General features: G+C 41.4%; 1 protein-coding gene across 7 annotated transcripts in view; it reads left to right on the top strand.

The window, feature by feature from the left end:
* Positions 1 to 15,117, top strand: part of stau2 (staufen double-stranded RNA binding protein 2) — a 325,427-nt gene that overhangs the window by 66,402 nt on the left and 243,908 nt on the right. For all 7 annotated transcript variants that reach the window (XR_009514472.1, XM_059982913.1, XM_059982922.1 and 4 more), the window contains one exon: positions 3,654 to 3,789. Coding sequence is in view for 6 of the 7 variants with exons in the window: in XM_059982913.1 (XP_059838896.1) it covers positions 3,654 to 3,789 (136 nt within the window). In the remaining variant the exon portion in view is untranslated. The remainder of the gene's footprint in view (positions 1 to 3,653; positions 3,790 to 15,117) is intronic.

Raw genomic sequence — 15,117 nt, 5'->3', positions numbered from 1 at the left:
CCATATAACAATCACAGCACGGAACCAGGCCATCTCGGCCCTCCTAGTCCGTGCCGAACTCTTAATCTCACCTAGTCCCACCTACCCGCACTCAGCCCATAACCCTCCACTCCTTTCCTGTCCATATACCTATTCAATTTTACCTTAAATGGCACAACTGAACTGGCCTCTACTACTTCTACAGGAAGCTCATTCCACACAGCTATCACTCTCTGAGTAAAGAAATACCCCCTCATGTTTCCCTTAAACTTTTGCCCCCTAACTCTCAAATCATGTCCTCTCGTTTGAATCTCCCCTACTCTCAATGGAAACAGCCTATTCACGTCAACTCTATCTATCCCTCTCAAAATTTTAAATACCTCGATCAAATCCCCCCTCAACCTTCTACGCTCCAATGAATAAAGACCTAACTTGTTGAACCTTTCTCTGTAACTTAAGTGCTGAAACCCAGGTAACATCCTAGTAAATCGTCTCTGCACTCTCTCTAATTTATTGATATCTTTCCTATAATTCGGTGACCAGAACTGTACATAATATTCCAAATTTGGCCTTACCAATGTCTTGTACAAATTTAACATTATATCCCAACTTCTGTACTCAATGCTTTGATTTATAAAGGCCAGCGTTCCAAAAGCCTTCTTCACCACCATATCTACATGAGACTCCACCTTCAGGGAACTATGCACTGTTATTCCTAGATCTCTCTGTTCCTCTGCATTCCTCAATGCCCTACCATTTACCCTGTATGTTCTATTTGGATTATTCCTGCCAAAATGTAGAACCTCACACTTCCCAGCATTAAACTCCATCTGCCAACGTTCAGCCCATTCTTCTAACCGGCATAAATCTCCCTGCAAGCTTTGAAAATCCACCTCATTATCCACAACACCTCCTACCTTAGTATCATCGGCATACTTACGAATCCTATTTACCACCCCATCATCCAGATCATTTATGTATATTACAAACAACATTGGGCCCAAAACAGATCCCTGAGGCACCCCGCTAGTCACCGGCCTCCATCCCGATAAACAATTATCCACCACTACTCTCTGGCATCTCCCATCTAGCCACTGTTGAATCCATTTTATTACTCCAGCGTTAATACCTAACGACTGAACCTTCTTAACTAACCTTCCATGTGGAACTTTGTCAAAGGCTTTGCTGAAGTCCATATAGACTACATCCACTGCCTTACCCTCGTCAACATTCCTCGTAACTTCTTCAAAAAATTCAATAAGGTTTGTCAAACATGACCTTCCACGCACAAATCCATGCTGGCTACTCCTAATCAGATCCTGTCTATCCAGATAATTATAAATACTATCTCTAAGAATACTTTCCATTAATTTACCCACCACTGATGTCAAACTGACAGGTTTGTTTAAAAATCCTGCTTTAATATATTTTAAACTTAGACAATGAGACAGTAAAATGTGAAAATAGCTGTGGGGGCTGAATATTTTTCATGTACTTGCCCCTCTCTCTGAATCTCTGAAACTCTACATATTGACTCAACCTCCCACCTTTCAGCCCGCATCAGTGTTGAGTATATGTTGACAATTCAGTGACAGAGGCCTAATTCATCTCAAATCCCTTTCTTAAACTCTTCTATTACCTCGAGTATATTGCAACTCTATACTTGCTCTATTCAAAGCACCCAATAGTTGACGACTGGTTCACCAAGTGATGTTTCCCATCCTCCTGTGAAGCTCACTAAGACCTCCATGACATATTCCTGTGATGCTCTTTGGCAAACCTCACAATAAAATAAATCTGGCATTGGTATTGCCCAACAGAGTTTTCCTTCTGTTGGATGTTATTTCTATTAATGCCATGAGGTGACTTTCTTACAGATCATTATAATTTTCCAGAGGTCCAGGTAAAATGAAGTGGACTGTGAGTGCTAATCCAGAAAAAAATCTGAACTGTATCCACTGTTCACAATACACATTAATGATCTGGAAGAGGAGACCGACAGAGTGTAGTGTATCCAAGTTTGCTGATGATACTAAATTGAGTGGAAAAACAAGTTGTGCAGAAGATATGGTGAGTCTGCAGAGAGAGATAGGTTAAGTGAGTGGGCAATGAGGAAAATTGAAAAAGCAGATTATTATTTAAATGGTAAACTGCAGCATGCTTCTGTGCAGAGGGACTTGGGAGTGGTAGTGCATGAATCACAAAAGGCTGGTTTGCAGTTACAGCAGGCTGTCAAAAAAGCGAATAGAATGTTGGCCTTCATTGCTAGAGGGATTGAATTTAAGAGCAAGTAGGTTATGCTGCAACTGTACAGGGTACTGGTGAGCTGCACCTGGAGTGCTGCCTGCAGTTCTGGTCTTCTTACTTGAGGAAGGATAGTGTGGCTTTGGAGATGGTGCAGAAGGAGGTTCACCAGGTTGATTCCAGAGATGAGGGGGTTAGACTATGAGGAGAGATTAAATCGCCTAGGACTATACTCAGTGGAATTCAGAAGAATGAGAGGAGATCTTATAGAAACATAAAATTATGTAAAGGATAGATAAGATAGAGGCAGAAAAGTTATTTCCACTGGTAGGTGAATCTAGAACTAGGGGACATAACCTCAAGATTCAGAGGAGCAGATTTAGGATGGAGATGAGAAGGAACTGCTTTTTCCCCAGAGAGTGGTGAATCTCTGGAATCCTCTGTCCAATGAAGCAGTGGAAGCTAACTCAGTAAATGCATTTAAGACAAGGTTGGATAGATCTTTGCCTAGTAGGGAAATTAAGAGTTATGGGGAAAAGGCAGGTAGGTGGAGGTGAGTCCATGGCCTTGATCAGCCTTGATCTTATTGAATGGCGGAGCAGGCTCGACGGGCCAGATGGCCTACTCCTGCTCCTATTTCTTATGTTCTTAGAATTCCAGTTTTTTGTGAAGTTCCCTAGCACTTTGGAGTGTTTCTACAGCAAAACAAGGCACATAAATAAGTTAGTGTGACCTGGTAATATGTAAAAAGAATTTATTTTGTGGAATGCGGAATTTTATGCTCTTGATCCAGGTTGAGCTACTTGGTGACTAGACCGGAATGCTCATTTATCCGTAAGCAATATGCCATTCAGTAAGACACTGTAATTGCACCTGCCAAAATTCTAACCTTTTCCATCAGTACCTTGGGTTCTGATGATCTATTATCAGATGATGAGCTCCTGCCCACCTCTCCCAACAAATATTAGCAGCTGAAGCACAGGAATAGTCAAAGACCAGTATCTCCTTAACCAGAAAATGAACTGAAGACTCATTCTGTTGGTGTAGTGCTGGTACTGGGCCTGATCTCTGGTGAGAGTGAAGGCAAAGAATGCTAAATTTCATTCTAAAACACGCTACTTTCTCACTCTTACCCCTCAATGTTTCTAGATTCTACCTACTTTAATATTCCATCTATGCTTAATTTAATATCTACACTTCTGTCGTATTTTCAGGCTTTAAAAACCTTTGTCATGTTTTACTATTTTAAATATAATGATATAAATATTGAAGTATATTTAAATGTGTCAGAGACTTTGGTCACTGACACAAATTACTAAATAATGTATTTGTTGCAGAATGCTCATTTAAATATATATCTGCAGCAATTGAAGTTGCATTTTTTGATTTTTTTTTTAAAGAAGCTATTGTATTTACTTTGTATATTACAGGAAGTATAACGCCAACTGTTGAGTTGAATGGTCTTGCAATGAAGAGGGGTGAGCCTGCTATCTATCGACCATTAGAACCAAGGCCATTACCAAACTACAGAGCTAATTATAACTTTAAGGGCATGTACAATCAAAGGTTAGTCTGGTGATTTATTTATTGGCAAGTTATCTGTCTGTTTAAATACTAAAGTGTGATTGTACTTCATTAACAATAACAACTGAATAAATGTTATTACATTAATAAGAAATTTTTTAAAGTAAGCGTTTCAAAAGAAATAATGTTGATTGTACTTGAATCTTTTGTCTGTCAAAGGTATTTACAGTATTGTACTGTTTTGATTTAGTTTTTGGCTGGTATAATTCAATTTCCAGTGAAATTCCAACAATAGAAAATGCAGTGAATGTCAGGCGAAAAATATTTATTTACGACAGAAAAACCTTTATCATCAAATACTAAATGTTGAAGTTGCAAGATTCATTGAAACTCTATTGTAATTTAGAAAATTTTGTACACCAAACAGCACTACATAACTGTTCAATTGTCTGTTCGAGAAAATTCTCAGAGCCACCAACACCGTCATAGTCAACAGCATAACATTCTGAAACATCTTGATCTTTGAATATACAGTATCTTTCATCAACTAGATACTTGGCTTCACGTTTTCTATACACTTCATATAGAAACATTTGTTTCCTCAGGTCTGTGCTCGTTTCTCATGTATTAGAATTGGTTTGCTCTTGGTGAAAAGATTGCCGTGTATATTGTTTATACAGAGTAAATCATTGTGCTTTGTTGTAGTACAGCGTAAAACAGTAACAATGCAGAATAAAGTACAATAGCTGTAGAGAAAGTGCAGGTAATAAAGTGCAAGAACATTACGTGATAGATTTTGAGGTCATGAGTGGATTGAATCACACTAAGTAACCATTCTTAGTACAGCAGAGTAGAAACTGTCCTCAAGTTTGGTGGTACGTGCTGTCTTCTGAATTAGGGAGGAAATAAAAGACAATACCAGGGGTGAGTGGGATCTTTGATTATGCCGCTGCTTTACTGAAGCATCAAGAAATGTAGACAGAGTCCATGGAAGGGAGGCTGGATTTCATGATGTGCTGAGTTGTGTCCACGACTCTCTGAAGTATATCTCTGTATCATAAGCTTCCTAGTATTTGAGAACTTTAGAACTATAATTATAATCATGGCACTTGCTCTGAAGTTTGGCACAAACTTTAGTTACCAACTTTATTTTAACATGTAGTCAAATTTGTATTAGTCCCAAACATGCATGGGTGCTTTTCCTGTCGTAAATACTTATGTGACATTTTCCCCATGGATAACTTTGTTTGTTTTCCTATGAATTCCAGGAAATTTCATAGTTTACATACTTAATTATGCTGAAGTAACTTTTAAGTTGGGCATCTCCAACATCTGTCCATTCTACTGTCATATTCTGAACAATCACAGCTGGCCAATTCCTCCTTTCTATGTTCTGTGTTCACATGTCCACTGTTGGATCATTTAGATCAAGTTATTATCATCATGCAGCTCATGAAAAAGGAAAATCAAGTGTTTCTTTTGCTTTATCTTTGAAGTATACCCTTCATCAGAAGGACTACAGTGATTTAAGCAGACGGCTCACCACCTCTCAATGATAGTTTAGGGATTTGGTTGTGCACATTTTTATCACTTTTGGGATGTTCAAATCCCAAAATGAATATTAAATGTGTTCACAGTAAGGTCCCACTTAAAGGAAAGAATTGATTTATTTCAGATGTTTCATCTAAGGGACATATATTGCCAGGATATCAGGGGTTAATTCCCAGTGAAGACAGTGGGTTTTTGTTTTCGTATCAGTCTTAGTTTTTACCAATATGACAGCAGTTAGTTTCAGCAATGACTTTTGTAATAGTATCACTAGTTAGGATTTGAATCTTGGGCTGCCTTTTGCGCGTAGAGGTGAAAGTATTGCATCTGAGTCATAAGACCATAAGCTATAGGAGCAGATTTAGGCCATTCAGCCCATCAGCTTTACTCTGGCTGATTTATTATCCATGTTAACCCCATTCTCCTGCCTTCTCCCTGTAACCTTTGACACCCTTACTAGTCTGGAACTGATAAATCTCAGTCACAGTTGACTGTTTCAACTTTGAACTTTGAATCATCAACCCTGCTGTGTCATAACTACTTTGCTGTTTTTATGCAAAATTAGACCATAAGACAAAAGAGCAGAATTAGGCCATTTAGCCCATCGAGTCGACCTCACCATTCCATATGGTTGCTTTATTATCCCTCTCAACATTCTCCTGCCTCATCCCGTAACCTTTGCTTATCTAATCAAGAACCGATCAACCTCTGCTTTAAACGTATCAAATGTCTTAGCCTCCACAGCTGTCCACAGTAATGCATTGCACAGATTCAGCATCCTCTGGCTAAAAAAATTCCTCCTCATCTCTGTTGTAAATAGGCGTCCCTCCATTCTGACGCTATAGCTTTTGGTCCTGGACTTCCCCTCTATAGGAAACATCCACACCATGTCTGCTCTGTCCAAGCCCTCCAGTGCAATTTCCCCCCCCCCCCCCATTCATTCTTCTAAACTCCAGTAAGGACAGGCCTAGAGCCAACAAATGCTACTCAGAAGTTAACCCTTTCATTCCCAGAATCATTCTCAGGAACCTCCTCAGGACCCTCTCTAACATCAGTACATCTTTTCTTAGATAAGGGACCCAAAACTGTTCGCAATACTCTAAGTGCAGTGTGAACAATGCCTCATAAAGCCTCAGCATCACATCCTTGCTTTTATATTCTGGTCCCCTGGAAATGAAAGCTAACGTTGCATTTGCCTTCCTTACTACTCAATCTGCAAGTTAACCTTTAGAGAATCTTGCACAAGCTCTACCAAGTCTTCCTGATTTCCAAAATTTTCTCTGTTTAGAAAATATTCTACACCTTTATTCCTTCTAGCAAAGTGCATGGTCGTACACTTTGCTACATTGCATTCCATTTGCCACTTCAGTGCCCATTCTCCCAATCTGTACAAGTCCTGCAGATTCCCTAATCCCTCAACATTACCTGCTCTTCCACCTATGTTTGTATTGTCTGAATACTTGGCCACAAAGCCATCAATTCCATCATTCAAATCATTAACATCTGAAGCGAAAAGAAGCGGTCCCAACACTGACCCCTGTGGAACATCACTAGTCACTGGCAACCAAAGGCCCTCTTTATTCTCACTCTTTGCCTCCTATCAGTTAGCCAATCTTCTATCCTGTTCTAAAACACTTGATGATAATTTTCTAAACTTGAGACTCTGCTGCACAATCATAATTGATAAATAACATTTCTGGGCATTGATCATGTATATTATAGTGTTCTCGCACAGGTGTAAAAGAACTCTGAACTAAACACCAAGCATAAACCAGTCAATGAGGCGGTCCCAGTAAGATTAACTGTTTACTGTTCACTCTTCCACATTAACGTATGGTGAAAACTGTTGATAAAACAATACAAAATATATACAGTATTTGTTTCCTTCTTGACATCATATTTACATCATAAATACTTGCAAAAGTAAAACTACAACAACTATATTACATTAAAGTGCAACATACAGTCAGAATCTATCTACGCCATCGACTGGCTTTAAATGCACTTCAACACAAACTATCCGCAACTCTTTAAATAACAAAAAACATAAACTTTATCAACCGTCATTACTTTTAACAGAATCAGCGTTAACATTTTTAATTCAACATATCAATTATCTCATGAACTTACGGCGTTACTTCACTGATGTTTCTAGTGCGTAGACAGAAAACTTTTCTCGCGCTGATCCTGCACACACATAAGCCCCCTCCTTCCCGTTTCTCCAAACCGGTATTTTCCCACAAGACGCGGCGTAACCGGGTGTGACATCATCGCATGCTGCAATACATCACAGACAACGAATTTACTTTAAACAACCTTAACTTTAACTAGAAAACGATAACAAATGAATTACTAAAGCAAAAATATAATAAACTAAACAAATGCCTTAAAGGCAACACATATATAGTTCTTAAATGTTGAGCTTTTAAGGTCTAGTTCATTAAAAAATATCATCTTAGGACATCTTCTTCCACCATCAACTCTGCTCTCAAACGCATCTCTCCCATTTCCCGCACATCTGCCCTCACCCCATCCGCCCGCCACCCCACTCGGGATAGGGTTCCCCTTGTCCTCACCTACCACCCCACCAGCCTCCTGGTCCAACGTATAATTCTCCATTACTTCCGTCACCTCCAACGGGATCCCACTACCAAGCACATCTTTCCCTCACCCCCCTTTCTGCGTTCCGCAGGGAAGCGACACTTCATCTGTGAGTCGGCTGGTGCGGTATACTGCGTCTGGTGCTCCCGGTGTGGCCTTTTATATATTGGAGTGACCCGACGCAGATTGGGAGACCGTTTCGCTGAACACCTACACTCTATCCGCCAGAGAAGTAGGATCTCCTAGTGGCCACACATTTTAATTCCACGTCCCATTCCCATTCTGATATGTCTATCCATGGCCTCCTCTACTGTCAAGATGAAGCCACACTCAGGTTGGAGGAACAACACCTTATATACCGGCTGGATAGCCTCCAACCTGATGGCATGAACATTGACTTCTCTAACTTCTGTTAACGCCCCTCCTCCCCTTCTTACCCCATCCCTGATATATTTAGAATTTCTCCCCCTCCTCTGTTTTTTCTCTCTCTCTCTGCCCATCACTCTGCCTGTTCTCCATCTCCCTCTGGTGCTCCTATCCCCCTTTCTTTCTCCCTAGGCCTCCCATCCCATGATCCTTTCCCTTGTCTAGTTCTGTATCACTTTCGCCAATCACCTTTCCAGCTCTTAGCTTCATCCCTTCCACTCTGGTCTTCTCCTATAATTTCACATTTCTCCCTCCCCCTCCTACTTTCAAATCTCTTACTATCTTTCCTATCAGTTAGTCCTGACGAAGGGTCTCGGCCCGAAACGTCAACAGTGCTTCTTCCTATAGATGCTGCCTGGCCTGCTGTGTTCCACCAGCATTTTGTGTGTGTATCTTAGGACAAAATAGGGGTACAAATAAATGTAACTGTACAACGAAAAGCAGGCAGTTATAGGGGGGAAAAGTTGTAAGGTTTTGTTCTCTATTTGAATCAGCATTAAACGTCAGTGTTGTGCATAGTTTTGAAGAAAGAATGTGGACATTTAATACCTGATTCTAAACTCTCACTCCTTCCTTCCTTGTGATCTGATTGCTTTCTACCCCACCTGACTGTCTTATCAGCCTTTACATTGAGGAGCTTTGTTCCTCTTGCCCTCCACCCCCCCCACCGAAATCTCTGCTCTCCCATCCTCCCAAAATGAATCTTCCCTTGAATCTTTCCAACCTAAATTTGTACAAAATCTTGCCATCTCTACTTTCGTGATCTTTCCCTTTAGAGGTTTGATTATTGACAACACCATTCTAGGCCCTTGATCTTTTTTAAAGCAAGCTTTTTCCCTCCTTTTCAGGTCCTCCAAAAGCTTCTATTCCCATCTATCTTTCAGTCGCTTCTGAATGTATTTGCTAAGTCTTGCTGCATAGTTATCATTTTCTTGGCTACTTTCTTTTCTCAGTGTTTGGTTCCTTGGTTCTCTGCAAGTGCCCCCTTTGCCTGGATGATCCATCACCAGCTGCCTTTTTATGTCTCTCTTGCATTGTTTCCACCTCAGACTGAACTGTTTCCTTGAGTTTCTCTCTCTCCTCTTCCTTGACTATGACAGTGTTGACTTTATCCAATTCTTCACTTAAAACTAATCTAAATAAAGTTATGAATGCAGTTCTTGATGCCAGTCTTGCTGAAGTTGTAGTCCATTCCAGTTCTTCTGGGGCAGCCTCACTTCCTTATAAAACCGTTGCCTTTAACTTCCTGGGCTCTTACAAGATGTTCCATCTTCAATTCATGATTCCTTTAAAATTCTTGCAAGAATTCAGGTGTTTCAAATCTACGCCCATCTTTCCTGCAACATCCTATTTAAAATACGTCAGTAATCTTTGTTCTACAACTTCAGTACTGAAATGGTGTTAGACATGTTCAGTGATTAGAATGCATTATTATTTTATCATTCTTAACTCTATATACTGCAGCTTTTGTTATCCACACCACATATCTCTAGTGAATTCTCCTCTCTCTCTCTCTCTCTCTCTCTCTCTCTCACTCTCTCTCTCTCACTCTCTCACTCTCTCACTCTCTCACTCTCTCACTCTCTCACTCTCTCACTCTCTCACTCTCTCACTCTCTCACTCTCTCACTCTCTCACTCTCTCACTCTCTCACTCTCTCACTCTCTCACTCTCTCACTCTCTCACTCTCTCACTCTCTCACTCTCTCACTCTCTCACTCTCTCACTCTCTCACTCTCTCACTCTCTCACTCTCTCACTCTCTCACTCTCTCACTCTCTCACTCTCTCACTCACTCACTCACTCACTCACTCACTCTCTCACACACACACACTCACACTCTGCTTGGGGGATGCTCAGTCAGGCTGCCCACATGTACCATCCCTTCTTGCTGAAGTAGTGATTTTAATGGAAAAGTTATTCTTTGTGTTACTGAAATATTGGCTGTTCCTAGGCAGGATAATGAATGGGTCTTATTGTAATATAGAATGTGCAGGAGCATTTTGCCCACAGGGACCAATGAAATATGGAGCAGATCTGTCATGATACGGGATAAATAATGGCTAGACATCAGAGATAACAATCTCTGTCTTCATGGAAAGTGACATTTGATCTTGCACTTCCACTTGAGACATAACTTTAATGTTCTCTGGCTGAGATGTTAACTTCATGTGCTTTTATGATAATAGAATAACAGTAAATGTTTTTCATTTCTGTGGGAAATGAAACAAAAAAGTGCAGTGTAGTAGAATACCTTCACTGGCGTTCTGACTAATTTCTGAGCCCATCTGTAGCACTACAGCCTAGAGATGATCAAAGTGTATTGCTTTTTCTGTATGCAGAGGGCCAAGCGTGTTCTTGGTGTCACTTGGAATGAATTCATTTACTTTCAGACTTCTTTGGCGAAAATCTTGGGTGAAGCCAAAGCTGTTCATCCAGGTGAATTATGACATTGGCAAGTATTTCAAATTTGTATTGTGTACTTGCACACTGGGTTTCCCTACCATGAATGAATGTGGATGAATGAATGAATGAATGAAAGAATGAATGAATACCATTTATGAAGTGCTTCTTGTCATTAGTTGGATGCCTGTCTATCACAGTGTTTATAACAGAATATGGTAGAGCTGCCTAGGGTTCTGTAAAACATTGTGTTTCAGATGTTTTGCATGTCAACACAATGTCATCTCATTGGTGCATTATTTTTAGGTATGCTTCTAGTTGTCGTTAGTATTCTCTGCATCAAAGCACAGATACATTGACATGTTGAAGCAGTGGCAGAAGTGTGATCCATCTGTAGTTTGTATTTCTGATTTCTGCCCATGAGCTGGGTGGAGAACATCTATTAAATGATCAGATGATGGGATAGGCCAATGTCTCTTCTTTCTGAATGTTCACATGAACTCACATCATTGAGAGACCTGGAAGCTATTAGTGTTATTTCAAACAGCTTTCCGTTTCACAGGAGAGGAATGGGAATGGAAATAGAAGCAACTGGGTGGCTGTGAAATTAATGATTTTGGAGCTAATTTTCTTGTGTAGTTTCACGTGCTTCAGCCCATTTATATCTAAAGTTATTATCAGAACATGCGTGTCACCACATACAACCCTGAGATTCTTTTTTCCTGCAGGAAATTGGCGCCAGCAAATGATTCTTCCAGTGCCATCTTCCAGATAGTCAATCATTTGTTTTTCTACGTCTTCTACTTATTATTTTAATTTTGTGTCTGAAGTTATTAGAGCCTGTGACTTGCAGTTTGTAGTTCAATTGAGTGGGCCTGCACTCTGCTGTCCCCAAGAAAGCTCCAGGAGAGAAGCATGAGCTACCACAAGAAGAAGCTCAAGAAGAAGGTTAGGACTTTATTCGCTGGAGCGTAGGAGAATGAGGGGTGATTTGATAGAGGTGTATATAATTATGGGTATAGACAGAGTGAATGCAAGCAGGCTTTTTCCACTGAGGCCAAGGGAGAAAAAAAAACAGGTCATGGGTTAGGGGTGAAGGGGGAAATGTTTAAAGGGAACATTAGGGGGTAGGCTTCTTCATGCAGAGAGTGGTGGGAGTGTGGAATGAGCTGCCAGATGAAGAGGTGAATGTGGACTCACTTTTGACATTTAAGAAAAACTTGGACAGGTATATGGATGAGAGGGGTTTGGAGGGATAGCTGCAGGTCAGTGGGACTAGGCAGAAAAATGGTTCAGCACAGCCAAGAAGGGCCAAAAGGCCTGTTTCTGTGCTGTAAAGTTCTATGGTTCTAACCTCAACGAGACGAGGGACCATGATTGACCACATTTCTCACCAAGAAAAACGTCGAGGAAGATTGAAACATTGAGGCAAATATGGAGTCACTCTTCTAGGAGGGGCTGCTGTGTTTGAGTTGCTTCCCTCACAGGCGCCGCTGGGTTTGAGGCGATCGCTCTCCTCGATGCTCTCAGAGATGTTATTGAAATTCTAAGATTTATGGATTGGACTCCAGTTCGGACTAACTATAGTTCATATTGGCCTTTTTCAGTTCTATGTTTTGTGTTCTTGCCCATTCTTTCTTGTTGGCGATTGGTTTGCTGGGGGTTTGGGGTTTGATGTTCTTGTTGTTTTTCTGTGTGGGTGATCTGTTAGTTTTTGTGCGATGGGGTGGGCATTGGGGTTTGTGAGATTGTGTTTCTTTTTCTTTTTCGTGCAGGGGGATTAATGTCTTTCAACTACTTCTATGGTTTTTCTGTATTTTTATGGCTATCTGGAGAAGACAAATCTCAGAGTTGTATACTTTGATAATAAGATGAACCTTTGAGCAAATCTACAGGACAGCTATGTAATCAGGATCAATGAGCAACAAACTGTGCAAATGAAGATATAAATAAATAGGAATAAATAATGAGAGCATAAAATAACAAGCTAAAATCCTAAAGTGAGATCATAAACAAGATAAAATTTGCAGATGCTGGAAATCCAAGCAACAGAAATTGCCGGAGGAATTCAGCAGGCCAGACAGCATCTATGGAGAGTACAGTTGACTTTTCGGGCCGAGACCCTTTGGCAGGACTGGAGAAAAAAAGATGAGGAATAGATTTAAAAGGGGAGAGAGAAACACAAAGTGATAGGTGAAACCAGGAGGGGGAGGTATGAAGTAAAGAGTTGGAAATTTGATTGTGGTTGAAAGATACATGGGGCATGGAGAAGGGGAAGTCCAATAGGAGACAACAGAAGGCCATGGAAGAAAGAAAAGGGAGAGAGGAGGACCAGGGGAAGGCGATTGACAGGCAAGGAGATAAAGTAAGAGAGGGAAAGGGGGATAGGGTGGCCACTGGGAGAACCCACATCTTCTGGTGTTCAGCGAACTGGTCTCCCAATCTACGTTGGGTCTCACTGATATACAGGAGGCCACATCGGGAGCACTGGACATAGTATACGATCCCAACAGACTCACAGGTGAAGTGTTGCCTCACCTGGAAGGACTGTTTGGGGCCCTGAACGGTGGTAAGGGAGGAGGTGTAGGGGCAAGTGTAGCACTTATTCCATTTGTAAGGATAAGTACTGGGATGGAGAAACGGACAAGAAAGTTGCATGGGGAGCAATCTCTGCGGAAAGCAGAAAGTGGGGGGTGGGGGGAAGATGTGCCTGATGATAGGATCCCATTGGAGATGGCGGAGGCTCTGAAGAATCATGTTCTGGATGTGAAGGCTGGTGAGGTGGTAGGTGAGGACAAGAGAAACCCTATCCTTGGTAGGGTGGCGGGAGGATGGGGTAAGAGTAGATGTGCGTGAAATGGAAAAGATGCAGTTGAGGGCAGCATTAATGCTGGAGGAAGGGAAGCCCCTTTCTTTTAAAAAAGGAGGACATCTCCTTTGTTCTAGAATGAAAAGCTTCATCCTGAGAGCAGATGCGGTGGACATTGATTTCTTGGACTTCTGGTAATGGTACTCCTCTCCCTCCCCCGCCCTTTCCCTCTCTTGCCTTACCTCCTTGCCTGGCCATCGCATCCCTCTGATGCTCATCGTCCTCTTTTTCTTCTTCCATGGCCTTCTGTCCTCTGCTATCAGACTTCCCCCTTCTCCAGCCCTGTAACTCTTTCAGCAATCAACTTACCAGCTCTTTACTTCATCCAAACACCTCTCTCTCTCTCCCACCCCCCCCCCCAGTTTTACCTATCACCTTGTGTTTCTTTCTCCCACCCCACCTTTTAAATCTACTCCTCATCTAAAAAAAGAAAGGTCCTGCTGAAGGTTTTTAGTCCAAAATGTCAACTGTACTCCTTTACGTAAATGCTGCCTGGCCTGCTGAGTTCCTCCAGCATTTTGTGAGTGTTCCCTAAAGTGAGATCATTGGATGTGGAAACACCAGAAATTGAGCATAGTTATCATCTTTTGTTCAGGAGCCTGTGATGGTTGATGGGTTGCAGAGGGCTCATCACAGCATGGGGCCTGAGCATTTGAGAGCTGTGTGGCTAGGCATAGCTGAAATACCATCTGTAAATTTGTTGATGATACAACCATAGTTGGTAGAATCTCAGATGGATTTGAGAGGGCGCACAGGAGCAAGATAAGCCAACTAGTGGAGTGGTGTCGTAGCAACAACCTGGCACTCAACATCAGTAAGACGAAAGAGCTGATTGCAAACTTCAGGAAGGTTAATACAAAGGAACACATACCAATCCTCATAGAGGGATCAGAAGTGGAGAGAGTGAGCAGCTTCAAGTTCCTGGATGTCAAGATCTCTGAGGACCTAACCTGGTCCCAACAAATTGATGCAGCTATAAAGAAGGTGACTATACTTCATTTGGAGTTTGAAGAGATATGGTCTGTCAACAAAACACACAAAAACTTCTATAGATATACCATGGAGAGCATTCTGACAGGCTACATATCTGCCTGGCAAGGGGGGGTTGTGGGTTGGGTGGAGGCGGGGCTACTGCACACAACCGGAAAAGGTTGCAGAGCGTCATAAATTTAGTCAGCTCCATCTTGGGTACCAGCCTACAAAGTATGCTGGACATTTTCAAGGAGTGGGGTCTCAGAAAGGCAGCGTCCATTATTAAGGTTCTCCAGCAGCCTTTTCTAATTTTTACCATCAGGTAGGAGGTACAGAAGCCTGAAGCACACACTCTGCAATTCAGGAACAGCTTCTTCCCCTCTGCCATCCGATTCCTAAATGGATATTGAACCCGTGAACAGGACCTCACTTTATAAATGATATTATTTCTGTTTTTGCTTGATTTTTAATCTTTTCCATATACATGCACTGTAATTGATTTACTTATTTATTTTTGATCCTATATTATGTATTGCATTAAACTGCTTCTGCTA

Source organism: Hypanus sabinus, chromosome 1, assembly GCF_030144855.1.
Source record: "Hypanus sabinus isolate sHypSab1 chromosome 1, sHypSab1.hap1, whole genome shotgun sequence".
Lineage (NCBI taxonomy): Eukaryota > Metazoa > Chordata > Chondrichthyes > Myliobatiformes > Dasyatidae > Hypanus > Hypanus sabinus.
The sequence above is the reverse complement of the archived record's forward strand: the minus strand, read 5'-3'. Positions and strand labels throughout refer to the sequence as shown.